We start from the raw sequence: 27,772 nt of genomic DNA on the forward strand, positions 1-27,772 counted from the left end.
GTCCTAACTTCCCAGGATTGCAATCTTCCTGGCTGCCGCCATTGCCTGACCAACCAACCTGTTGCTTGCCCTGCCTGGCTCCACTTGAGGACAAAGACACACTTCTCTTCCTGCCACAACGCCCTCTAGGTCCCACCTACCGTGTGCTGAGTGACTGTTCCCTAGCCTGTCGGTCAAGACAGGTTTCACTTCCGGTTCACTCTTTAGGGTAAGGGAGGGCAGATTGCTACACATCCTATGAGAAAATTGATGCTGAGTTTCAACGTTTTGACACAGTTTTCTGGAACCAAGGGTGTCGTACATCTGCGGACTGCCTTTACTGAAAGCACAAGCCCACACAGGAGATACAACAGAGTTATCTTAGGCCAGCAGTTCTCAACTGTGGGTCTCCCAGCTGTTAACGTAAGCACAGCCCTGCTGGATCCAGCCCAAGGCCTTTCTAGTCCAGCATCCTGTTCCCCACAGTGGGAAGCCCACAGGCAAGAGGTGAGGCCATGTCCTCTCTCTGCTGTTGCTCTTCTGCAACTGCCATTCAACTTGCACCTGAACATGGAAGCGGCCTATAGCCCTCCGACTAGTAGCCATTGATGGACCTGTCCTCCATGAATTTGTCTAAGCCCCTTTTAAAGCCACCCAAACTAGTGGCCATCACCACATCCCGTGGCAGAGAATTCCATAGACTGATTATGCGCTGTGTGAAAAAGTGCTTCCTCTTGTCAGTTCTAAATTTCCTGACCTTCAGTTTTTAATGGGATGACCCCTTTTTCTACTATTGTGAGAGAGGGAGGAAAATTTCTCTCCACACCATGCATAGTTTTGTAGACCTCTATCATGTCGCCCCTTAGTTGTCTTTTTTCTACGCTAAAAAGCCCCCGGTGTTGTTGTCTTGCCTCATAAGGAAGGTGCTTATGGTAGCTGGTCTTGTGGTAGCCAACATGACTTGTCCCCTTTGCTAAGCAAGGTCTGCCCTGGTTGCATTTGAATGGGACACTACATGTGAGCATTGCCAGATATTTCCCTAAGGGGATGGGGCTGCTCTGGGAAGAGCAGAAGGTTCCAAGTTCCCTCCCTGGCAGCATCTCCAAGATAGGGCTGAGAGAGATTCCTGTAACCTTGGAGAAGCTGTTGCCAGTCTGCGTAGACAATACTGAGCTAGATGGACCAAGGGTCTGACTCGGAAGAAGGCTGCTTTCTCTGTTTCCCTATGTGCTTCAGGCCCCTGATCATCTTGGTTGCCCTCTTCTGCATCTTTTCTAGTTCTATAATGCCCCTTTTGAGGTATAGTGACCAGAACTGTACAGAAATGTGGCCATATCATAGATTTGTATCAGGGCATCATGATATTAGCAGTTGGACTCAAATGCCCATCATCCACAGCCACAATGACCGCTGGGCATGTTTGCCCAGGAAACATGCCCAGTGGTTCAACTGGTCCTGGCCTTCCAGCAAAGTGAGCTCTTCCTTTGGGTTCCTCTCCCATAGGGCTGATGAGTCCAGAAGGCCTGGCCATCGACCACCTCCGAAGAACCATGTTTTGGACAGACAGCGGCCTGGACAAGATCGAGAGCGCCAGGCTGGATGGCTCAGAACGTCGGGTTCTCTTCGCCACAGACCTTGTCAACCCTCGCGCGATTGCGGTGGATCCCATCCGGGGGTAAGTGGTGGGTTGGGAACTGACTTGGACTTCAGAAAAGGCGACTCTTGTCTTGCAAGGCTTATGCTGTTCATGGAAGATGCCATGGCTGAAGTAGCACATCACATTGATTGATTGATTGAGTGCTGTCAAGTTGGTGTTGACTCTTAGCGACCACATAGATAGATTCTCTCCAGGAAGATCTGTCTTCCACTTGACCTTTCAGGTTGCTCAGTGGTGCATTCATTGCCGTCGTAATGGAGTCCATCCACCTTGCTGCTGGTCATCCTCTTCTTCTCTTTCCTTCAACTTTCCCCAGCATTATGGACTTCTCAGGGGAGCTGGGTCTTTGCATCATGTGTCCAAAGTATCATAGTTTGAGCCTGGTCATTTGTGCCTCGAGTGGAAATTCTGGATTGATTTGTTCTATGATCCATTTGTTGGTTTTCCTGGATGTCCATGGTATCCTCAAAAGTCTTCTCCAGCACCAAAGTTCAAAAGCATCAATGCTTTTTCTATCTTGCTTCTTCAAAGTCCAGCTTTCGCATCCATAGAGTGTCACAGGGAAAACCATTGTCCAAATGATTCTAATCTTTGTAGGTGCAGACACGTCACGGTATCTAAATACCCTTTCCAAGGCCTTCATTGCAACCCTACCAAGTCCTAGTCTGCGGCGTATTTCTTGACTGCACATCGCTTTACAGCATGTAATTATAATTATGGAATTGGTTGTTGCCACAAGATGTGGTGATGACCCCTAAGTTAGAGACTTTTGCAGAGGATAGGATGACCGGTGGCTATCAGCTGTGATAGTGAAATGGAACTGAAAAAAGAGGGCAACCAAGGTACAGAAGAGAGCAACCAAGATGATCAGGGGCCTAGAGCACCTTTCTTATGAGGCAAGACTACAACACCTGGGGCTTTTTAGTTTAGAAAAAAGATGACTGTGGGAAGACATGATAGAGGTCTATAAAATCATGCATGGTGTGGAGAAAGTGGAGAGAGAGAAATTCTTTTCCCTCTCGCACAACACTAGAACCACAGGTCATCCCATGGAATTGACTGCCAGGAGGTCTAGGACCAACAAATGGAAGTCTTTTTCACACAACGCGTGATCCACTTGTGGAACTCTCTGCCACAAAATGTGGTGACGGCCAACGACCTGGATGGCTTTAAGAGGGGTCTGGATGACTTCATGGAGGAGAGGTCTATCAATGTCTACTAGTCGGAGGGCTGTGGGCCACCTCCAGCCTCAAAGGCAGGATGCCTCTGAGTACCAGTTGCAGGGGAGCAACAGCAGGAGAGAGGCTGGCTCCATGTAGTAAAGGTGATGAGAGAGCCAGCGTGGTGTAGTGGTTAGAGTGCTGGACTAGGACCGGAGAGACCCGAGTTCAAATCCCCATTCAGCCATGAGATTAGCTGGGTGACTCTCGGCCAGTCACTTCTCTCTCAGCTTAGCCTACTTCACAGGGTTGTTGTGAAAGAGAAACTCAAGTATGTAGTACACTGCTCTGGGCTCCTTGGAGGAAGAGCAGGATATAAATGTAATAATAATAATAATACCCTACCTGTGAATGCCCAGAAGTATTGTATGGCAGTGGATCTGATAGGCTCTTTATGCATTGTGTGACTTGTAGCTGAATTCCTTAGCCCAGGGATTCTTCAGCATCTGGAGATGTTGTTGCACTACAACTCCCATCATCTCCAGTCACCGATTGGACTGGAGATTAATCTCCAGGCGATTCGTTTCTTCTTCATTTCTTCTTGGGTGAATAAATGGCATGGTGGGTGGTCTCTTTAGTTCCATTCCTCTTTCCCCCTCAATTTGGGCCTACAAGCTCACAACTATAACATTTCAAACAAAATCAACATAAAAATTACAGAATTAAAGTAAAATAATAAAGCTAGTTAAAACCAGATGCTAGAAAAACCAACGCATGTCTGTGAGTGTACACACACACACACACACACACACTCCAATTGGCAGAAATTAAAAGGGTTGATCCCCAAAGACCTGGTGCAACAAAGTGATATTCATTTGCTTCCTAAAAGCCTAAAAGGAGCCAGCAATCCGGACTGTGCTTCGGGCTGTCCAAAGCAGAACATGCACATCACCTCTTTGGAAAAGCTGCTCCCAGTGCGCCGGTGAGTGGGTTCCGAAGGGGTGGTAGGCATTATTTGGTTTCAGATGCTCAGAAGCAGAGCCCTGTCAACAGTGCCAGCCACAAGCATGCCTCAAGCGGGGAGGTGGGGGCTATTCCCGAAAAGGCCCTGCTGCTTGCAGAAGCGAGCTTCATGCTTCAGCCCAGAAAAGCTGCCATGGAAGATCTAAGAGCCTTGGAGGATCATAGGGCGAGAAGTTCTCTCTAGTGAGATGCCAGCTTGCCAGGGTTTTTGGCGCCCTTGGGGAAATGTGACTTTGGCACGCTCCCCCGTTCAATATATATATTATTCAAATTCAGTTTTTAGTGATTTTAACAATAGTAATATTGTCATTCATTACAATATACACAAAAATGGACTTCCCGCACACATCTCTTCGTGAATCATCAGCTATAAAGTTTACCCTTGCTATAATAATAATTCAAAACATAAATTTAAACCCTTACAAACACAGTTAATCTACCCAACCTGCAGTTTTTTTACTAAATTTCAAACCCTGCTGTAAAGTCCATAGTAGGAAAATAATCCTTTAGATACAACAAGAATGGTTTCCAATCTTCTTTGAAGCCTTCCAAATTTTGATCTCTTATCAGTGTTGTAAGTTTTGCCATCTCCGCATATTCCAAAATTTTTATCAGCCAATCCTGTTTTGAAGGCAGTTCATTACTCTTCTATTTCTGTGCATATATAATTCTGGCCGCTGTAGAAGCATACATTAAAAATGTTAAGTTAGTTGTAGAAATTACACCTTGTGTTATCCCCAGCAGGAAGGATTCTGGCTTCTTAGGAAATGTCATTTTAAATATTTTCTTTAACTCATTATATATCGCTCCCCTGTTCAATATAGAGAAAAATGAGAAGTCCCTGGCAGTGAAAGGGGTGTCTATTTTTAGAACAAAGCCTTGCTGTGATGACAATAGTGCCCCAGGACAACCCATAATCTCCAGGAGAACATCCATGGTAACCCCTCATTGCAGCTCAACAGAATAATGGTGATGATAATAATTCATAATAAATAATAAACTGTGAGCCGCCCTGTAACAAGTTGTTCTCTGGGTGGCTCACGGGAGCAGCCAAGAGCTTGCTTCAGTCTGTGCGGGCGAGAGGGATTCCAAGCGATAAAGCTTGACAACGCTGTGCCTTTTGCAGGGTTTCGGAGAACAAAAGGAATATGTTATGTGGAATGACAAAAAGTTCTGCAGTTAGAATTTTAAGTAGAAAAAAAGAGAGATTCACTTCTGCCTAATTGGGTGCCCTTCCAAGCTTGGCCCCCTGGCCTCACTCCCCTCTGTGGCAGGGTCAGCCCTGCTGTTTGTTCTGGTCTTGCTGGTTTAGCCCCTTTACTGCACAACCAGCCCATCTTGTCCTTTGCATTTGCCTGGTTGGTTTCCCTGCAGCAATCTCTATTGGACGGACTGGAATCGTGAAGCCCCCAAAATCGAGACCTCCACCGTGACTGGAGAGCACAGGCGGATCTTGATCAACCAAGACATTGGACTGCCCAATGGCTTAACCTTTGACCCCTTTTCCAAACTGATCTGTTGGGCAGATGCAGGTAATGTGGATTTCGTGTCTCTGTGCGCGCGCGCAAGTATGTGTGTGAAAAAACACATTTAAAAAACAAACAAACACCAGGTTTTTTTGTAACCATATGTAGTATGTGAACATATTAGTTTAGATAGGCGTGATCCAAACCAGGATAAGGCAGCTTCTGCAATTTGAATTGTAGTGCTGCTGTTATGCACATAAAGACAGTGTAGGGTAGTGGTGAGCGTGTCACAGCAGGGCTTGGGCAGCCCAGGTTCAAATCCAGGCCTTGCAATGCTCTTGCAGTGGGCGTCCCACTCCTCAGTCTCTGGGCTGTGTTTTATGGGTTTTTCGTGCATATGGTTTTTTAACTTTTCAAAATATATTTGTATTTTTTCTTATATTCCAATTTAATATTTCTATTGTTTTAACTGTTTAATAGTTTTGTATTGTCTTTTAAATTTATTGTAAATCACCTTGAGACTATTTTAATGAAAGGTGATATATAAGTCTAACAATGAATAAATGCTTGCCCTCTCTCAGCCCAACCTACCTCACAGGGTTGTTGTGAGGATAAATGGGGGAGAGGAAGAACCAAGTATGCCAGGTCTTCTCAAATTTGAGTCCCCAGATGTGGCCATTGAGGCTGAGGATTATGGGAGCTGAAGTCCAGCAGCATCTGGGGACCCTGAGGACCCCTGACGTAGCCCATTCTGAGCTCCTTGGAGGAAGGGGTGGGATATAAATGTGAATAAACAAATGTCGCAGGAAGGACAAGCATCATGTTTCCTGCTCCCCTTTCTTGTTTATCAAGGAACCAAGAGGCTGGAGTGTGCATTACCGGATGGAGGAGGAAGGCGTGTAATACAGAATAACCTCAACTATCCCTTCAGCATTGTTAGCTACGCCAACCACTTCTACCACACGGACTGGAGAAGGTAGGCCTGAGGCCAGGTAATCGGCGAGCAAAGAGACTTCTGCGTCTCCCTTAGGAGGTTTCTGATTGAGAAGTTCCTATTCCGCTAGGAACAAAGTGACACACAGCAGAGGACACACAGAATGATCCAGCCGGTATCCGGGAAATGCTGTGCTCATGGACAGAGGCTTCCCATGACTGGAATGCCAGCATTCTGGCAACAGGAAGCATCTGTCCATGAGGACAGCAGTTGTGTCTGCAGCTGTAGACCGCAGGGCTTGGCACTTCTGAGCATGCCAGGGCAGGGCTTCAGAGAGCACTCTGGGGGATCCTGGATGCAAGGACAGCGACCCTCTTTTTTCTTTTTTTCTTCTCTCTCTCTCTCTCTCCCAAATTTGTATGCTGACCCAAGCCTCTGTTTCTGGGCAGTTTACAAGCAAGATAAAACAGGTTAAAAATAAAAACCGCCAAACAATTTAAAACCACAGTCCAGTTAAAAAGCTTGGGTGAAAGAATAAGTCTTTAGAGACTTGTTAAAAGTTTGTCATTTTATGTCTGAAAACAGCAAGTCAGGTCTTTGCCAGGCACCGAACGGCATTAAGCCTACACAGCTGTTTTGGGGGAAAGCGCTGACCCCACAGTGGCCAAAGTGGGTCTGGAAGTCCCACCCCCATGTGTCACTCACCCCCTTGCCCGCACTGTCCAGTTAGAGTGGTGTTCCTCTGCAGAGAGAGATGCTGGAATTGCGATGGCAGGCAGTTCCATGATCGGCAGCCTGGGACCAGGCCCCAGGCAGTGAAAACAAAAGGCTTGTTTTCTAGTGGTCCGAGCATTGTAGTTGAAGACTTCAGACTCAATTCCCACCATCCCAGCACCACAAGGATGCCCAGATGTTGACTACAACTCCCAGCATTCCCAGCGGCATTGACATTGGGCTGGGGTTTATGGGAGTTGGTCAACATCTGGGAATTCCTGTTGCAGGGAACACTGGCCCCCAGGCCATTTTTGGGGTCTGTAGGCAAGAACTAGTACCTTGGATTTTACTGGCAACCAACAGTAAAAGCAACGCAGATCTCTAGGACCAGAATTGTATGCTGGCCCAACTTGAAGTTGTTTTGAATGCGGAAATCACTATGAAATGAGTTCCCTCCAGTTTATTTGCATGGTAAAAATTTTTTTTTTGAAAGACTGTTATCCAATCAGGCATTTTTAAAAAATGCTTGTTTTCTAGCATTTGAGCTTTGTAGTTGAGGGCATCAGACAAAATCTCCACCATTCCAGCACCATAAAGAGGGACTCCCATGCGCTCTGGCCAGGTTGCCCCCACCCAGTACATAACTCTGTCTGACTAGGGCCAACCAAAGCGAACTGGACTCTCAATCCCACCTCCCAGGCAGAAACTGTTCATTAAAGGAGTGGTGTCACCACAGGCCAAACGGGCTCTGCATTTATTTTCTACACAGGGATGGCGTTATAGCCGTGAACAAAGACAGTGGTGCTTTTACGGGTGAATATCTTCCTGAGCAACGGACACACCTCTATGGAATCACAGCCGTCCACCCATACTGTCCAGGAGGTAAAAATTCGGGCTTAGCTGAAGTGTGATGGTGGTGCATTTCTCAAAAACCTTTGTTCCTGAAAAAGAGCAGCCTCTTTTTCCTTTGCACGGTGGCCAGCGTCCCCCTGGCATCTTCCATACTCAGAAGTACACTGCCTTTGAACATGGAGGTTCTCTTTACAACCATTTAAGCCAGTGGCTAGCAGCACATCTAGTGCCAGTGAGCTCTGCAAGTTTGTTAAATGCTGCATACAGCCTCTGGGGCTTTTGAGTTTGGAAAAGATGGGAGGGTGGATGACATGATAGAGATGTATAAAACGATACCTGAAGAAAGAGTAGACAGAGAGACACTTTTCTCCCTCTCTCACAACACTAGAACCAGGGGTCATCCCATGAAACCGAAGGTTGGGAAATTTAGAACAGACACGAGGAAGTACTTTTGTCGCATAATTAATCTATGAAATTCTTTGCCATGGGATGTGGAAATGGCTACCAGCTTGGATGGCTTGAAGGACAGGTCTGTCAATGGCTACGAGTCTAGCGGCTGGGGAGCACCTCTTGCCTGTGGGCTTCTCAGGCATCTGGTGGGCCACTGTGGGAAACTAGATAGGCTGGACTAGATAAGCCTTGGGCCTGATCGAGGAGGGCTGTTCTTATGTGTGAAGAATTTTTTTTTCTTGTCATCCACCTATTACCCATCCATTTACTACAACAAATATTTATATGTTGCTTTTCAACAAAAGTTTCCAAAGCAGTTTACATAGAGAAATAATAAATAAATAAGATGGCTCCCTGCCCCCAAAGGGCTCACAATCTAAAAAGAAACACAAGCTGGACACCAGCAACAGCCACTGGAGGGGTGGTGTGCTGGGGGTGGATAGGGCCAGTTGCTCTCCCCCTGCTCAATAAAGAGAATCACCTTTAAAAGGTGCCTCTCTGCCCAGTTAGCAGGGGTAACTGCCATCCATTTAGCAGACTTATGCTGGGGTAAACCAATTACCCATGCCTCTTAAAGAAGATCCATGTCCTACTTGGAGAACTATTTCCTTACAGCTGGATTCTTCACATTTCTCTTCTTGCAGGAAGAAAATAAGCTACTGGTACTTGGAGGGACGGGGTGGGGAAACTGTTCCACTGTGACAGCTGACAGAAGACTTCTAGGACCTGCTCTTATTGTACATAATGGCAAAGGCCCCTCCAGCTCTCTCAGGACAACCAGTGACATGTACTGAAGGGAATTAAGTGGTTTTAACTTAGAGCAAAATTATCCCGTATTAAGTTATACCTCAAATTTTTACTACTGTAATTTTTTTTTTTACAAAATGAAGACATTTTTATGTATTGCAAAAGAAAAAAAATGGTGCTATGGATGATGTGGCTAATAATAGTATTTTTGCTAATGGGAGCAATTATGTAAAGAAAAATATGACCATATAAACATATTCTTACTCAATTGTTTGTTTTTATTGGAAAACAAGAGACTCTCACAAGAGATATGTCAAAACAAGGGAGGGAAAGGGGGGCAGCTGGACTCAAACCGGGAAACTGTCTGGAAAGACTTTCTGCTGTCAGCATGAAAACCTGGGCTTTGAGAAGAAGAGTACCCTGTTCGTCTTTAGGAGCTATGCAAAGCTGTTTTGAGAAAGTGAGAGCAGCTCCGTGCAACGCTCCTTTCTCGTCGCTTCTGCCTCAATGCATGTCATTTAGTACTTCTATGAGAATAAGCTAGGAGCTAGTTCAGGTTCTGTGCCCCACAAGTGTTCCAGCATGGGGTGAGCGCACAAGTGCGTCACTACCTGACTGTAACTCCTCATGTTTTCTATGCTACTCCACGAGTTTAATAAAGCAAACTACTTTTGGACTTTTTTGGCCGGGGGTGGGGGGGGGGATGACGGACAGAGCCATGGAAAGGTGTGGGTAAAGCCATACTTGAGATGGAGCCTAGACCTCTCGGGTTGGGAACTGTGCCGTGAGCCAGTGAAATGAAAGAGGGAAAAGCAAGGACAAATATTTGACTCCATGAGGCAGCCGCAGGCCCAGGGAACAAACTCAACTCAGTGTGGGGAACAGAGCCACTGTTGTTCTGGGCAGCCTCTCACTAAAAGGATGACAGTTTGTCTCTCTTTAACCCAAGCTTTATTTATGTAAAGAAAAATGCTATTGAGTGGAAGTGCTGGCAGCTGCCCGTTTTCTTTCCAAACATGGGATCACTATCCATTCCGAATTGCATGCTAGGTTTGGAGGAGTCTCCGAACGGCCTGCCAGTAGCATCCCAGCCGGAAGGCTTTGCTTCGCTCATCTCCCAACCTTGCCCAGTCTGTGGTCAGTTTTTGGGTCGGCAATAATGGCCTGCACGGCGACAATGGCTTCGTTGATTTTTGTCTGCAGCTCGCGGAGTTCTTCTATATGCAGCAGTCGGAGGATCTGAGCCGCTTCGTTGAGAACAGCGTCTGGGGGCGGGGGTGGGGTGGAAGAGGCAGAGAAAGAGGCTTGTATTTAGCTGGCCGTTGCCTTGGATGGAGGGGCCAAGTCTAAGATAAGCTGGCCTCCTCCAAATACCAAGCTCAATCGCAACTTGTGTTCTCACTTGCCCCCAGACACTTTGGCTCGATTGCATGCTGGGCAGCTACACAGACCTGGGGTGAGCCTAGGCAAGACCCTGCACAAAGGACTGCAACAGAGAATTAAGCAACAGTTTGAAGCTGGCTGGTCCTTAATGGAACCGAGCAGCCAGCTGCTCTGCAGGGCTTTCGTCACCAGCAGAAACACCAGGATCAGGCCCTCTCAGCCACTAGAATCCAACTCATGTGCACAGGCCAGAAGGCTGCAAGCAAGCAGAACAAGATGCTGCCTAAGGCCGAGGCAGATCTTTGCCCTGACTAGCCCAAAACGGTTGACTCTGACTATGTGAAAGCACAAACCTAGGCTGAGAGTCCCCTTTCCTAGCCCGGACATCCCCAAAGGTGCCAGGGGCTGCCTGCATGGGCTCTGCCACTGAACTAAGGGACTTCTGCTGTGTGTAGCTCTAGGGAGCTTGAGTGCAGGAGCACCGGAGCAATTGTTAAACACCTGGGTACTTATTTATTTAGAAGAATTGCAATGGAATTCGCCCTCCCATGGAGATCACACACCACCCCCTTAAAGACTCCTCATATGGCAGGACACTACTGAAGAGGTTAACCCTGCTGCTGCTCAGTACTGGAGTTGTGCAGCGGGAGGGGGCAGACACTGCCACAGAACAAACCCATCTGCAGATAAAGGAAGTTCACACCACTGAAGAGTGGGGAGAGCTGCGTCCTTTTGTGATGAGCGGCACACGGTCCTCCAAGAGGGAGCTGCAACATTCATGGAGCCCCAGAAGCAAAGAATGCGTGTCTGAGGGGAGTGGTGGCATTCTCCCCAGTGCTGGGCTCTTGCTCTACAAGGGAAGTGTATAGGGATGTGCACGGAACTGGTTCGAAAGACAGGTGGTTCGGCTAGTTCAAAGGTATGTGTGGGGGGATCTCTTTAAGGACAGGGGAGGATGCTCTTACCCCACATTTCCCCCACCAGCACTGTCTTTTAAAATGGTCCAGTGGGACTGCAGCATACCTCCTTGGACCAGAAGTGACTAGAAATTGCCACTGCGCATGTGCACGTTGCGACATGCACGAGAGTGCCGGAAAGGGGAAATGTGGCGGGAGAGGTAAGAGCACCCACCCCCGTCTTTAAAGAGATCCTCCCCCGCCCCCACCTTTGAACCAGCAAATGCTGGTTCTGTGCACACCACTAGAAGTGTAACCTTGGAGACGGGGCACAGGGGTTGGGCCCAGCTAAGCACATTCACAATAAAGCAACTGCGTGGAAAGATGGGAGAATGTTCCAACGGACGTTCTTACCTCCTGTGTCAAAGCCAAGAATGTGCTTGTCTAAAGCAACAGGCAAACCCTTAAAGAGAAGAACAAAGAGAAGCATAAAGGAAATGCTGTAGATGGTATTCAAGCAAAAAAGAGGGTGGGGGGAAATCCCACCGTGACTACGGCAAACATATATATGAATAGTATAAGGCAGCCAAACAGTGAAAATGTATATTGACAAACAATGAACCAATAGTTAAATAATCTCTAGTTACTAACACTAATGAACAATAAATCATTAAACCAAACACAACACTTCAACATGAAACAAAAATAATGATATATACAATAATACTCAAGCCATCACATGATACAAAAATATTAACATGTACAATAACAGTCAGAGATTTCCAGAGAAGGTGTGACTGAGCAAGGCAAAAACAGGGCTGCTAAATGAAGTGGGCAAAGTTCAGTGTTGTCCATGTAATAGTGGACTTAAGAAGTGGGCTTCTTAAAGCCTTTTGTAGCCAAGCGGGGGAAGGGGCAGCAGGGAGGTATCCTGCCGCCCCGATTACTAAAGAAAATACCTGCGCCGGAGGGGGGAAAGCGGTAGGAGGGGTAAGTAAACCCTCCCCCGCCCTTAAACGAACCCCACCCCAATCCACCCGAACCTGAACCGCCCATGTCCGGACCAGTCCGGAGGCCTGTAGAATGGCCTCCGGACTGGTCAGGGCACATCACTAGTAGTAGCTCTCGGTGAGAGGTCAAGATGCAAACAAAACCAAAAACAAAACACCACACACACAAAAACCCCAAACAAGCAAGTCGTATACGACTTTCCCTTTTGAATGGTCCTCACTTCTGGAGGCTTACAGCAAATTCCAGAACACTTTCATTTCCTGTTCAACAGACAATGCGATTTCCTGGTCTTACAATGCTCATGGAGACACTGGCTGACAAGACACACAACAGTTCTTAGAGACACAGAACGACTTGCAGAGTCGCTGCTTGCAGAGACAGGAGCAGCGGCGAGGCTGGACAGGTTGGGTGGTAGTGCTAGAAGCATGACTCCATTGTCACAAATGAGAAAAAGTGTGGTGATGCTTCTAGTACTAGGAATATTTCTATACCACTATTCAACCCAAGTTCTCAAAGTGGTTTACAAAGAGAAACAAAGAAGAGGGTTTTCTGCCCCGCAAGGGCTCATGATCTAAAAGGAAGCCAGGTGGACAGCAGCAACAGCCTCTGGAAAGATGCTGAGCTGGGGCTGGCCGAGGTCTTCAGCCTCCCCGCTGCTTCCGTCTCTCAGCGTCTCTTCTGCCTCTGCAAGCCCTGCTGTCTATGTAGGGTTTGCGGATGGTGCGAACCATTCAATTTAGACAACATTTTGTTCAGTTACAGATTTCCACCATTAGTGGCACAACTCTGGTGAGAGTCCCTCTTTATTTATCAAATGGGTTCACCACCTCAAACTTCCGTCTCTGGCCAGTTTACAACAACATAACACACAGAAAATAAAAACCTTAATACAAATTAAAACCACAATCAAATTAAAAAGCTTGGGTGAAGAGATAAGTCTTTAAGTACTTTTAAAAAGTTGTCAGAGATGGCGAGCCTCTTATTTCAGCAGGGAGCGCATTCCAGAGTCTTGGGACAGCAACCGAGAAGGCCCGTCCCTGTGTGGCCGCCAGATGAGCTGGTGGCAACTGCAGATGGACCTCTCCAGAATGATCTCAGTGGGCGTTGGGACTCATGGCGAAGACGACATTCTCTTAAATACCCTGGGCCTAAGCCATTTTGGGCTTTATAGATCCTTTGTGGGTAGTTAAAATAGGCGTGTCTAGAGCTGGGTTCAGATGCCTTTGGCCAGTTCATCCACACAAGGATAGTTTATGATGCCTCTTTGAAAAGAGGAAACTCTACTTCTCAATTAGGTCCCTTTCTCTGGTCCTTTCTATGCACAGCTACTGGGGTGGGGGGCCTCCCTTAGTGTTATTCTGGCAAAGCAATTTTCACACACAGAGACAGAGAGAGACACTTTAAGCATATTAAATAAGGCCATGGGGGGGAAGCTGTAATGCAAGGGAGTTATTAACAGGCTGTCCAGTGACCCACCTCTTTGGACTGATTTGCCTTTGTGACGGCATCCTGGGTCAGACGCTCCTGAACCAAGATGCGAATTGCCTGGAAATGAAAGATGCCCAGATCAGACCAGAGTCAACTCCTCTTGCCCAGAACAGACTGGACATATTCCTCTCCATCCATCTTCTCCACACCACATCATTTCATAAGCCTCCCCAGCACCAGCTGCCTTTTCCTCTAAACTAAAGAGCCCCCGATGCAGCACCTTTTCCTCATAAGTATCCTTTCCCAGTATCCTTTTTGAGATGCAGCAAGAAGAACTGTGTAAAGTGTCCCAACTGTGGCTACACTACTGATTTATATAAGGGCATGATGACATTAGCAGCTTTATATTTGATTCCCTTTCTGTTTCAAAGCTACTGCAGAGTGGGTTGAAATTTCTTTGAACTATCCACTACAACCCCAAGATCTCTTCCTGGTTAGCTACCACCAGCTCACACCTCTTAAGTGCGTGCGCGCGCACACACACACACAGGGATTTTTTTGATTTTTACTCTACACTGACTAGCGCTGAACTGCATTTGTCGTGTTAGTGCCCATTCACCCTTTTTGGAGCTCTTCACAATTCATTTCACTTTTCATCATCCTGAACAATTTGGTGCCATCCGCAAACTTGGCTTCCTTACTGTTCACCCACAATTCCACATCATTTATAAACAAGTTAAAAAGTGTGGTTCCATCTCAGATTCTTGGGGGACTCTATTTCTTACTTCCCTCAACTGTGAGGCCTGCCAATTTATTTCCACTCCCTGCTTGACAGCCCACAAGAGGATCCATCCTCTTGATCTAAGTCTGCCAAGTTTATACATGAGCCAGTGGAGAGGGACGCTGACAAAAGATTTTTGGAAATCCAAGTAGACAATGTCTACTGGATCACACCTATCGACATGCTTGTCGACATTCTCAACGCTAAAGAGTCAGTGGGAATTTTTGTGGCTGAAACAAAGGACTTTAAAGTCTTCGTGCCAGAACTAGGAACGTTTGGCCATCAGCATTTCTGCTTGTGCCCACCCTCAGAGTTGTCACTCTGGCCAACTTAGAGTCTACCCCTTTTCTTCCATAGAAGAAGAACAGTATAAATATGAACAGGGAAATGAACAGAACTGCCCTGAGCCATATTTGGACGGGCAGTATATGAAATGGAACGAATGAACCAAGAGCCCTGCCCATTTCCAAGGTTTTACAGGCTTCTCCAGGACTAGGACAAGGTGTGCCTTGATGTTCCCAAGGGGCTGGAAGCCCTGATGCAAGGGGCCACGCATTCTTTCCTCCAAGCAAGTGCAGAATCTCCAGTGGATCTGATCTCCAAAACCATTAACCAAAGTGGAATCAAAGAAACTACTTGTAAGCCCAAGTTTTTTCTGTTAAGCAGGAACTAGGAAACTGCAAGACTAGAGCACTGCAATCCAAAGCATATGTACTGGGTGTGCACAAACTGGTCCGTGGAGGCTGGAACCGTGCCACTGCCAGATTGGTAAGCACCTACTTTTAAAGGTGCCCTCTTGCCATCCCCATCCCCCGCCCCCCCGGCTGCCCTTGGAAGCCTTTTAGAAAGCAAGATTCCCCTTTGCTTGTAAAGGAGAATCCTCACCAGATTCCTCTTTACAAGCATAGCCCCTTGGACTGTTGAACAGGTTTGATCGAACAGACTGGACCAGCCAGTTGGTTTGACTGAACCGGTTTGCAGACTGGCAGTTCGGTCCAAATTCAAACCGCAAAAATCGGTCTGTGCACACTCCTAATATGTACTAGGGGGTACATGCCTTTGAACGAAGTCAGTGGAGCTTATTTCAGACTGAGCTACTACACAACTCCCTTCCTTCCTAGGCAGATTTTCAAATCTTACCAGGTTTTATGCAATGTTTCACCTAAATGCATCTTCCAATTACAAGATTGCAGACTAAGGCCGAACATTAGGAAGGCCTTCCTAGAATTAAATGCAGCTTATGAACACAGTAAGGAGACAATCTTTAGAAAATGTAGGAGTTTCTAAAGATGTACAGGCATTGGCTGAGCATGTGTTGGGAAGAGGGCATTCTATTCCAGAACAGTACAGGTCCACTCCTCCTCCCAGGCCTTTAAAACAGTCAAATAAAATACAGAAAAATTAGAATGCTTAGCAACTTGCAGGAGGGAAGGGGGTGGGGGCAGAGCGGGGAAGTCAGTGGCCAACATCCAGACTAAGTTGTTCAATATTACTACTCAGGAGTTACTCTAAAGGACTATATAATTGCAACAGGACATCCCTTGAGTAGGGATGTCAGCCAGTGACTTTATAGATAAACAATAGTTTTTTGGAAAGCCTTTTTAGCTATCACAGTCAGGGCTTCTGAACCAAGAACTTGACATTAACACACCTTGAGCATCATCAAATAGTCATCGTGACGCTGGATCTGAAGGAGGTTTGCCAAAGCCATCACACCAGCCTTGAAATCAGGATTGTTCACTGTGAAACATACACACACATTAGTTCCAAAAATAACAGTCTTACTATCCTCTCTTTGTGTTCACTTAATCCCAGCGCCATCTTTTAAAAGTATAAACATATTATTATTATAACTATTTATACCCTGCTTTTCAACAGATGAGCTCTCAAAGCAGTGCACACAGAAAAAAGGAATAATATGGCTCCCTGTTCCAAAAGGGAACCATCCAAAAAGCAACACAAGGAAAGCAGCTGCAAGAGCCCTTACCAAAAGTGGGTTAGGGATAACTGCCCTCCCCTCACTGAATAGGAGAGAGTCATCACATGAAAGGTGCCCCTTTGCCCAGTTGGCAGGGGCACGTCTTAGAAACTATATTATATATAAGGGGATACATATTCTAAATGGGGGACAGCTACACCAAACCAATGAAGAAGGTGAACAGGAAAGAGTTGCCTTTGCACTCACCATCCAGGTTGATCAAGGGCTCTGCATTCTTGGCTGCGTTATCAGCGTTTTTAGCCCCCTCTGGCGTGGCATCCTTATACTTGTCAGCTGTTGAAACAAAAGCCATTTTGTCCCATGAATGACAGCCGATCAGAGTACCAAGAAGGAGCTAAAAATGAGAGCGAGCCGACAGCTTCCAAGCCAACAATGAGACAGGCACTCAGCCATTATTTTCATCCAGGAGAACAGCCTGTGCGAGGATTGCAGCAGTTGCCCAAGCTGCCCACAGGCCTCATTTTGAGTTCTTGGCAATAATAATACTGCTAATGACACTGATGATAATCATCATCATGATGATGACAAAGAAACCTAAACAGCAGCTGACGCTGCACTCAGCATGAGAAACCAAGTCTGCATTTCTTGAGGGAAGCAAAAGGGCTGGAGACAAAGAACTGGTGCTAAATTCATGGAAACCAAGGCCAAAGCTACCCACTGAACAGACACCCAGGTGTGGGTCTCAGTGGAGCAGGAAGCAATGTGCAAGCACAGGAACATGGGAAGCTGCCTTACACCAAGTCAGACCCTTGGTCCATCGAGCTCAGTCTTGTCTGCACTGACTGGCAGCGGCTCCTCCAAGGGTTCAGGCAGCAATCTCTCTCAGCCCTCTCTTGGAGACATTGCCAGGGAGGGAATCTGGGACCTTCTGCATACAGATGCTCCTCCCAGAGCGGCCCTATCACCTAAATGGGATAACTTACAGTGCTCACGTGTAATCTCCCATTCAAATGCAAACCAGGGAGGACCCTGCTTAGCAAAGGGGACATGTCATGCTCACTACCACAAGACCACCATCCATTTAAGCAGAACGCGTGTGTTTAACCCTTGCCCTCCACCTTGCTTCCCCCTGCAATTCCTTCATCCCATCTGCCCTTCCCTGTGGCAATGCAGCAAACCCTGGCTGAGCAAAAGACAGCTGGTGGGGGGAGTCGTGGAGAAAAGGTGGCAAACAGCCAACGGCTAGGCACTTGCCATCCAGTGGTCCCTCTAATTTTTTTCCAATCTCTGTGCAGAATGAGTTTTGTTCTGGGCAGCAGTATCAAGGCCCTGTGTGCACACATGCATTCAGAGGGGGGCCTTCCTGATTCAACCTGAGCAGGATCTTAATTTTTTAATAAAACATTATATATCCCGCTCTTCCTCCAAGGAGCCCAGAGCGGTGTACTAGATACTGAGGTTTCTCCTCACAACAACCCTGTGAAGTAGGCTAGACTGAGAGAGAAGTAACTGAGCAGACATCAGAAAACTTGTGAGCACATCTTAGAGGGAACAGTATTGCCATCCCACCCTCCCCCTGACACTCTGCAGAGGTTTGGCAGAGATTGAGGTTCCCAGATCTGGGTTCCTACAAATGCAGTTCCACCCTAAAGCAGAAATTAAGTGCTAGACAGGGTTTGGAAGAAGATGAAGATGAAGCTAGCTTGCTGATACTCAAGGGCAAATCCCTGAAGTCAGATCCAAGGGCAAATCCTAGCAGCTGAGTCTCTTACTCCCAAAACACATTTCCTTCGGACGTTAACCCCACTGGTTACAGCAGAAAACAACCAACTTTCAACGTTTTGCTCAGGATGAAAGTCTTAAACAAACTGACCAAGCAGCAAGTTATGATCTAAAACTAGTCGCTCCCATCCCAAGGATGATGTGCAGCCCCTTTAAGAACCAGCTTCCGGAACAGGAGCAGTATAGAAATATCAGTCCATTTCCAGCAAAAAACAAATGAGTGAAAGACTAGCATAAGAAGAGCCCTGCTGGATCAGGCCCAAGGCCTTTCTAGACCAGCATCCTGTTTCACACAGTGGCCCACCAGATGCTTCTGGGGAGGCCACAGGCAAGAGCTGAGGACATGCCCCCTTTCTTGCTGTTGCTCCCCTGCAACTGGTATTGAAAGGCATCGTGCCTCTGAGGCTGGAGGCGGCCTATAGCCACCAGAATAGTAGCCACTGATAGACATATCCTCCACGAATTTGTCTAAGCCAGATTTACTGTGGCCTGCAAAAGTTGCGTGGGTTTCAGCCCATCAAATTCTATGGGCTTGGCCGATGCCTGGTGGTCACTTTTGCTACTTGAAACAGAAGACCCTGTTCTGGCATCTCTGTTTTCAGGATAGGCTTCTTTATCTTTCAATCTCACCTGGTTTCCATCCTAGCCACACGTGCACATAATTTTCAACACTTTTTGCTATCCAGGTACCCAATGATGTAGACAAGAAAACTTGTGCACCAGGAAAACTTGTGCACCATTATTAGTCTTTAAGGTGTCACAAGACCCTCAGCTGTTCTGCCTTGAAGGACTGTAGTCTCAGACTGGAATAAAGGAGTATTCTCTTTAAGTACCTAACAAATTCAAGTCACATTTTAACTGTCCATCACAGCAGGAATCAAAATAAACCTCCTTGTCCCCGCCTCTAGATCAGTTTGACAAATCCAACTGCAACTTGAAATTAATGGCATAACCGCTCTTCTTTAGACCAAGAAATGGTGAAAAGTTAAGCCTACCATTGTCCCCATACTCCAGCCTCACTGCTAATCCCAGAAGCCAGTCAATAGTTTCTTGTCGTTCTTGTACGGAAAAGGGACAATTCACATCTTTAAGGTACTGCGAAAATAATGAAAAGAAACGAACTGGTTAACTAACAAACAAATGCAACGTTGTCCACAGCTTTCCTCCCCAAAGCAGGGAGAGAAACAGAAACAACGTTTGTTATCGTCATGTGTACTCTGATGCACTTCAAGATTTCTTTTGTAAACTTCAATAGACATGCTGCAAACCAAGAGCATGGGCATGCACTGAGCACAGCCTAAGCACAGCAACAGGATGCAGCCACCTGGGTCTGGTCCAAGTAGGCCTGGATTTGGCCAGTGCCTGGGAGTGAGACTGCCCTGGAACAACCCCACTTACTCCATCTTAGGAGAGGAGGGCTATAAAGAAAACACGAGTGGAGAAACTGAGCGACAAGACAGGAAGCCCCCAGTTGGAACCGGACTTTGGCCATGAACTCATGAGATGCTCCTAGGCAGCCACTCCCCGCCAGCCTCACCCCCCAGCTAAAAGATCCGGATGCTTATTTCTGGCATTTACAGACCACTTTTCAGGCGACCCTCCCAAAGCGGTTTACATAACCGGCTACATAAAGAACAAACTACCAAGCAACATGTTTAGATCTTTATGGGGTGAACCATTTAGGCTCCCTTCTTTCTCCTCCCCTCCCCTCGGAGCAAGACAGTCCCTGGCCACTCTGTGGTGGCAGATCTGCAGCCTGTCTGATGCTTACAAGGGGCAATACTTGCATACGTGACAGCAGGGCTGCTAAAAGTAGTACAAGAAGATAATGTGAAGCACTCTGAACACTTAAAAGCCCCATACAAATGCTCGTTGTATCATGAACAAGAGAGGTCCATCCAGCTATGCGCTTGCCCAACTTGCCCTCAATGGGAGGGAGATCGTGCCCGAGGCCATTTCCATGCCTGGAAGGGCCAGCTATGAAGCTAGGCATGATGGCACATAATGCTCCATCTCGTAACCCAAAGAGAACTCCTCTTGGAAAGTCATGGGCTCAGTCATACCGGCTGGCAGCTAAAATATCCAACCAGGTCTGTTCCACTCAAAGAAATATCATCGGAGTGATGCCTTTGCTCCTTCAGGGAAATGCCTCACCACCACACTGAGCAGAGCCTGGCATCGACTGAAAAGCTTACTTCTCGCAGGCAACACTGAAACAGGTCTTCTGGGAAATGGTGGATCAGAAAAATCCCCTAAACAGACTGGGAACTGAGGTAGCATGCTTGACTTGTATTCAGTCAACACATTATTTTTGACTTGCATTTAGTCAACAAAACAGAGTATTAATTTTTTTACACTGTACAAATACCTCAAGAACTTTTCCAATAGCCAAATGTATTTGAACTGCCAAATGCATCTGATTAGGGATTTGGGGGGCAGGCTAGACACTATATTCTTCATGAAGGTTAAATGAATAGTTGGCACTTACCTGAAAGGTCATTTTCCTCAGAAGTAGGGATTGTATCCACCATACTTTTGGATACAACCCTCTTCCGAGGGAAAATGTTATATTCAAAACACATTCAAAGCTTCAAAGGGAAATTATTTCCCCTGAATACAAACAAATATTTTAAGGCATGACAACTCAATAGTACATATTTTTTACATTGTTTAAATGTTAAGTTAAAAGGCACCAATTAACCATTTATTTTAGCATTTTCCCATTCGGTGAATGGGGCTGTAGCTCTGCATGCAGGAGGTCCCAGGTTCAATCCCTGGCAGCATCTCTAGTTAGACTGGGAAAGACTCCTGCCTGAAACTTTGGTCTGCTGCTGCCAGTCAGAACACATAGTATTGAGCCAGATGGATCAATGGTCTGGCATGGTATAAAGTAGCTTCTTATGTATCAATGCCCAAAGAATTATGCATTTCTATTATATGTACACATGCAGGTTTCCCAAGAAATAGTCGCCTGCAAAAATATTAATTAAAACTGCCCAGGTTGACTAGTATTGCATCTATTCATTATGGTTACTAATTAATTTTTTCCCCAAAATGCATTTTTAGAAAAAGGACACTTTCTCCTGATATATATATATATATATATATATATATATATATATATATATATATTTGCACCCTACAGTAGGTTGTGGGTACTGGAAATGCTACAGGAGTTCCTGAGGGCCCCAGTATATAGGGACACCTGGACTGAGAGCCAAGATAATATCTTCTCATGTGCAGATAATTTCATGGAGAAGACAGATTCTCTTCAGTTAATCCTGCTTCCCCCCCCCCACCCAGGAGGAAACTAGTAAGGATAAGCACCAATTGTTCATAAGAACTATTCATATTTACATCCGCTTCTTATTCCCACACAGCAATTTTGGTGAAAGATATAGGATGCCTTTTTGTACATCACTGCAGAGGCACCAAAGGCAGCTTTCTGTGGATTCATCCAGCACTGCAGCAGGAATACCCAAAGATGGGGTGGGTCCAGAAACACCGACCCAGGTGGGTGGGGTCAATCATATGGTCCTTTCCTGGCTATGAAGAGTGACAATTGGGCAGTCTTGCATGCCTGGCACTGGTGTCTCGGGGGCTCCAGCCTTTCAGACGCTTCCACAGTTGCATGGGATGAAGCCAGAGCGAAGGGGCTTCTGCACCACTTGCTCCTGTCATGTCTGGAAGGGCCCACAGTGTGCAACAAATCAGCAAGAATATTATTTTTGCTCAATGTACTGTTTCTTGCTTTATCAGACCCAGAATCCATCTACTCTGCTCTCCTCACAATGGCTGGCCCGAGGTCTCTGGGAAGCTCACAACACAGAGCAAAGAGAAGACACCCATCTTCTCTTTGTCTCCAGCTCTTTGCAATCAGAAGCACGTGGTCCTGGGATATGGGTCTTCCATTCTTTCTACAATATCCATTATATTCCTCTACCTTGGCTTTCCCCCACCAGCAGCCTTTTAAAAGTCAAGATGTTCAAAACCTTTTAGCCTTTACTTAAAGTGAAGAGGAATCAATCCTAGAACTTCTTAGTTGCCCTTCTCTGTACCTTTACTGTCTCTACATTAGCTCTTTTGAGAGATGTTGCTTCATATACAGGAGTTATGAAATAAAAAATATATCCACTAGCAGCAGGCAATGCTTCAAATTATCATACCTTTTCAAAGGAATTTGTCCATTCTGTGGCATTGTGAATGTTTCTTAAATTTCCTCTGTCTTCAATTTTGTAGTGCCGGATTTTCTGGTCTTCGAGCCAAACAATGAAGTTTCGGAATTCCGTTTCATCTATGATAAAAAATACATGCAAGTTCCACGGAAGAAGTTAACATCCATCCCAAGCCATCCATTCCAAAAAGGACAGTGTGGTTAAGGGGCTTCTAAGACGATGGCCCTCAATCTCTCAATTTGAACAGATCAGATTCTGTTTTACAGCCAAACAGAAAAAGGTGCCCAGTGGAATCTAGAAAGGACTGGAAGACACAGCTTTCATTCTTTAAATGCTTTAAACTGCACTTATATTCAGCAATTAGAGTTAATTGTTTTTCCCCAGGAAAGAACTCATCACCAGCCACCAGAGAAAAGAACTGTCAAGATTAATTTTTTCTCCCCACTCCCTGCTGAAGCAATAAAAAAGGTGTGCCAGCAGTCTGATAAATTGCTTGAAAACTGACTAACACCAGGAGGACTTTACTCAAGGGCCCAGGAAGTCCAGCATTCTCTTTCCAGAAAGCCCCAGCAGGACATGAAGGTCAAAATTCTCCCCCAATGTATGCCCCAGGAGCCAGAATTAAGATGAACAGTGCCTCTGAAAATATAGGTTCTACTTAGCTGTCATGGCTCTCTCTAGAATTAGATTTATCCTCCATGAATCTGTCTAATCCCCACTTAAACTTAACAGCACATCTACACTTTTTGGCCCAAGGGCCCAGGCACACAAGAATATTATTATTATCAACAACTTTAAGAGTGTTAATATTTTTAAATACTTTAAAACACTGATATTTGATTGCCAGGAGAATAAGACAAATAGCTCAGTTAAAGTATTCTCTGAGATGTATTAAAGACCCTTGTTCTCTCCAACATAGCTCTTGTTTAATTGACTGGTGTGTTGGGAAAAAGAGAGAGCTTAAACGATTTCAAAGCCCTGAAGAGTAGACCCCACAGGAGTGGTTTTAAAATAGAGGCGGAAACAGCTGTGGGGTGAGGAGGAGAATGTAGGTAGGAAACATCGTCGTTATTGTGCATGGGGCAAGAGGATGATCAACAGAAACTATGCAAACAGTTCGAGAGTAAAGAATAAGGAAGCAGATAGCCAAGGGAGGAGGGACACAGAGGCATGCCAAAGGTGAGAAGGTGGAGTCAAGAAGTCTGGTGTCTGCTGAACAGTAGCAAAGCAGGCAAGTATGGTCAATCTGAACCAGGGAAAGGTGACTAGGGAGAGGGGAAATGGCAGGGGGTGGGGAGAGGGTAAGCAGCCCACAGGCAGGGGGTGAGGGCATGCCCTTTCTCCTACAATTGCTCCCCTGCAACTGGTATTTGCCTCTTGCCTCTGAGGCTGGAGGTGGCCTATGGCCACCAGACGAGTAGCCATCGGTAAACCTGTCCTCCATGAATTTGTCTAAGTCCCTTTTAAAGCCATCCAAGCTGGTGGCCAACACCACATCCCATGGCAGAGAGTTCCATAGATTAATTATGTGCTGTGTGAAAAAGTACTTCCTCTTGTTGGTCCTAAATTCCCCAACCTTCGGTTTCTTGGGATGGCATCTTGTTCCAGTGTTGTGAGAGAGGGAGAGAAATTTCTCTCTGTCCACTCTCTCTACTCCATGCAAAATTTTATACACCTCTATCATGTCCCCCTGTAGTTACCTCTTTTCCAAGGTAAAGAACCCCAGATCCTGTAGCCTAGCCTCATAAGGAAGGTGCTCCAGGCCCCTGATCATCTTGGCTGCCCTCTTCTGCACCTTTACCAGTTCTACATTATCCTTCTTAAGATATGGTGACCAGAACTGAACACAGTACTCCGAATATGGCCGCACCATAGATTTGTATAAGGGCATTATAATATTAGCAGTTTTATTTTCAATCCCCTTCCCAATGATCCTAGCATGGAATTAGGTTTTTTCACAGCTGCCACACACTGAGCCAACACTTTCAACGAGCTGTCCACCATGACCCCAAGGTCTCACTCCTGGTCAGTCACTGATAGCTCGGACCCCATCAGTGTATAAATGAAGTGGGGGGGGGGGTTGCCCCAATATGCATAACTTTATACTGAAGTGCATTTGCCACTTTGTCGCCCACTCCCCCAGTTTGGAGAGATCCTTTTGGAGCTCCTCACAATCTGTTGTGGATTTCACTACCCTAAATAGTTTGATGTCATCTTCAAATCTGGCCACTTTGCTGCTCACCCCAAATTCTAGATCATTTATGAACTAGTTAAAGAGCACTGGTCACAGTACTGATCCCTGGGGGACCCCACTTCCTACCTACCTCCACTGCGAAAACTGTCCACTTATTCCTATCCTCTGTTTCCTGTCAGTTATCAATCCACACAGGAACCTGCTCCCTTATCCCATGACTGCTAAGTCCACTCAAGAATCTTTGGTGGGGAACTGTCAAAAGCTTTTTGGAAGTCCAAGTCCCCCCACCCATGGGATCCTACTTTTTACTTCCCTCCATTGTGAAACTAAGGTTGCCGTGCCCCCCGGAATTCTGGGTATTGCCCAGATTTTAAGCATCTCCCCTGGATGGCTTAATCCACCCAGATTCCAGCTTTAATTAACAAGCAAGCAAAGCTAAACTCTAGCCTTTGTAGAAGTGGAATTATGGAGCAAAATGTGCAGTCACTGTTCTGCTCAACCGCTAGACTTGGATTAAGAGAGGATGAGCACAGGAGGCGAGCTGGGAGGGTTTCACTTTCACAAGTGCAGTAATCCCCTGAGGAATGTTGCCTTGTATCAGCAGGAGATCTCTATTGCGCAGTTGAGAGGAGAGCTTGCTTTTGATGTGAATCACTACCTGCCTACCAGGCTATGTATTGTAATGGTTAAGGAATTTCTTGGCTTTACATTCGATGCATGCCTACTTAGAAGTAAGCATTGTTGGTTTCAATCAGATCTTCTCTCAAATAAGTGTATACAGAATTGCAGCCTTAATTAAATCTGTGCATTTTTTTGTTCTAGTACTGCTGTTAATATTGTCAAGGAAAATGGTCAGGCAAAGATATCTTCCCCAACTATTGTTGGAAGAGCAAATAAAAGAAAACTGGAAAGTGCAGCTGCTAATTTGCATATGCAAATTATTTGCAAGCCAGTTTACATAATATGAAAATTAGACACCCAGATTTGGAGAGCCAGAATACAGCAACCCTATGTGAAACCTGTCCATTTATTCCTACCTACAAATGCACAGGATAGTGGTGAGGAATAGAAAGTGAAACCAAACATGAACAGAACATATTCATGTCTTAGTCCTGAGGAAACATTTTCCAAGTATATTCTGCACTGTAGAAGGGAAACACTTATCATGGCAGCAGGCCGTAAGCGAGATCCCATTGTTTGAGATACAAACAGTGCAACAAGGAAATGCAAAGCCTGGTTGCCCGAATGAAACAGGATTATGAAAAGTGTGTACCTACCTTCTAAAAATGAAACCTACATCTCTGAATATGTATTAAGATTGTATTAGACAAGAATGTGCTTTTATAGAAAATGATGATTAAATTGAATCTGACTAGTGATTTAAATCACTAGTTTACCTCATAAATAGTAAATAGTAAACATAAATAGTTTACTCCAATGTCTATTTATCACTCAACCCTATCCTTCAGATCCTTTCCTTGGCCACAGGCCAAAATTGAGTCCTCCTGTGAAGCGATTTAAATCAACTTGATTTAAATCAAGACAACGCTGCTGCTGCTGCTCCAGCCTCCCAGTACAGACGAAAACCTTTTAAAAGCTCTGTGCCCTGAGGGGAAGCCAGGAGAGAAACAGGCCAAAGAACTCATGCCATCAGCACTGACCCGAGACAAATCTGTTCTGGGCAGGAAACCCTGTTTGGCTGCCTGGTGTCTCTCTGGCAGAGCACTGCAGTCAGTCCTGGCTCTCTCTCACACACCACTTTGCACTGGATTACAGCAGGCTTGATGACTGACAAGTGAACATGTGAACTGAGGCCACCGAAGAGTACTGTGGACATCGGCAACCCTGCTTAGAAATTACACAGTACATGTGTTCAGAGATCTGTACACACATACAGGTTTCTTTTGTGTGAATAATTTTACTTGTGTTCATTTTAAAACGAAACTTGGGAACAGGCCCCCTGCAATGCAAGGTACAGATAAGAAGCGTACTGCTGCCCCTGCATTCCACACATAAATAACTGTAGCTGCATCCAGTACACAGATTGGACGAGTGTTAAATGGAATATGTGGAAAGGGCTTGTATGCGGGGGGAGTGTGGAAGTCTCTTGCTGGCTTGTTGCCATCCCCACAGGCCAAAAACCAAGGAGAGGAGTCAGGTGGTGAAAATGCAGGCGAGAACCCAGTGTGTACACGTGTTTCCACGTTCACTTTCCTCATATCCTGCCATTTCAAAGTATGCCCAAGAAGTGGTTCCCCCTGAGGCTCTCCAGCGGGTGCTGGGCGACAACACCCATGATCCACTGCAGCAGGGGATGATGGGAACTGTATTCCCACGCTGGATGGAGAGCCCCAGGGGAGGCCACCCAGCAGTCACACGCTTTCGCAGAGTGCCTGGCAAAGGGTCACGTGCGCCCTTGGGGGGCGTGGCGCCCAAAGGCAGCGAGTGGTCGTGGCCAAGGCACAGCATCAGCGACCTGGGCGGGGCTAACGCAGCGCGCGCATGCGCCCCCGAGGCCCGCAGCAGCCACGCAGGGCTGAGGGGGTCGCCGGGCCTGTCCGTTCCCCTCTCACCTCGGCAGTTGAACCCGGCGGGGTTGTGGTAGTCGAGCGCCGACAGCTTCCGCCGGAACATGGCGCCGGCCCGCGCCTCGTCGGGAGTCCGCTGGGCTCGGGAATTGCCGCCACCGAGAAGCTCCTCGGTCGGTCAGTCGCCTGAGGAGACGGCGAGAGAAGAGACGCGCCTGCGCGGAAGAATCTCCGCCCTCCCACCGGAGGGGCAGCCACGAAAGCCAATCCGCGTTTGAAGGGAGCTGGGCGTGCCATGTGAGGAAAGGATGCCGTAATTGTGGTCGGGAGACGATGATTGGCAGGCATGCTTACCAATGCCGAGTAGCGGAGGCGGGAAAGGAAAGGGATGCAGAGCCTATAGGGAAGCGCCGCCGCCAAGCGAGTCCTTTGCAGGAAAACCATTTGAGTGTCGCTGGTGCAGAGCGTCTCCGCTAGGGGGAGCAAGCGCACAAGGGGGGCAGCCTTCCTTCGTTTCAATGGGAAATCCGCGCCATCGGGTGGCTTCAATCTGGAGCCAAGCACAGACTCTTGAGGACTAGTAACCCTGAGGACCGTCGTTGACCGGGCAGTCATTTTACGTAGATTACACTTCTACTAAAGTTCAAGGAATTAAATAGTTGTCTTACGATGT

General features: G+C 46.5%; 2 protein-coding genes across 2 annotated transcripts in view; one reads left to right on the forward strand and one right to left on the reverse strand.

The window, feature by feature from the left end:
• The window catches only part of NID2 (nidogen 2), a 91,157-nt gene extending 81,907 nt beyond the window's left edge, over positions 1-9,250 (forward strand). Inside the window, exons 16-20 of the mRNA XM_053257708.1 lie at positions 1,483-1,654; positions 5,194-5,351; positions 6,138-6,261; positions 7,703-7,815; positions 8,880-9,250. Of these exons, the coding sequence (XP_053113683.1) occupies positions 1,483-1,654; positions 5,194-5,351; positions 6,138-6,261; positions 7,703-7,815; positions 8,880-8,890 (578 nt within the window). The 3' untranslated portion in view covers positions 8,891-9,250. The remainder of the gene's footprint in view (positions 1-1,482; positions 1,655-5,193; positions 5,352-6,137; positions 6,262-7,702; positions 7,816-8,879) is intronic.
• Positions 9,240-27,645, reverse strand: RTRAF (RNA transcription, translation and transport factor). Its single transcript, XM_053257713.1, has 8 exons — positions 27,145-27,645; positions 22,369-22,496; positions 19,198-19,297; positions 16,667-16,753; positions 16,133-16,221; positions 13,749-13,817; positions 11,676-11,724; positions 9,240-10,247 (listed from the first exon to the last, which is right to left on the reverse strand). Exons 1-8 carry the CDS (start codon positions 27,203-27,205, stop codon positions 10,093-10,095), a joined length of 738 nt encoding a protein of 245 aa, XP_053113688.1. The 5' UTR covers positions 27,206-27,645; the 3' UTR covers positions 9,240-10,092.
• Between the last annotated feature and the right edge of the window lie 127 nt (positions 27,646-27,772).

Source organism: Hemicordylus capensis, chromosome 1, assembly GCF_027244095.1.
Source record: "Hemicordylus capensis ecotype Gifberg chromosome 1, rHemCap1.1.pri, whole genome shotgun sequence".
In the NCBI taxonomy this organism is placed as follows: Eukaryota; Metazoa; Chordata; class Lepidosauria; order Squamata; family Cordylidae; genus Hemicordylus; species Hemicordylus capensis.

Excerpts from the sequence above, each read along its gene's own strand:
- RTRAF (XM_053257713.1), bottom strand. The coding sequence starts at position 27,205 with ATGTTCCGGCGGAAGCTGTCGGCGCTCGACTACCACAACCCCGCCGGG. Across the intron at positions 13,818-16,132 it reads ACTATTTGATGATGCTCAAG|GCAATTCGCATCTTGGTTCA; the intron begins GTGTGTTAATGT and ends TTTCATTTCCAG. Across the intron at positions 11,725-13,748 it reads AGGCAAATCAGTCCAAAGAG|GGTTTGCCTGTTGCTTTAGA; the intron begins GTGGGTCACTGG and ends CTTCTCTTTAAG.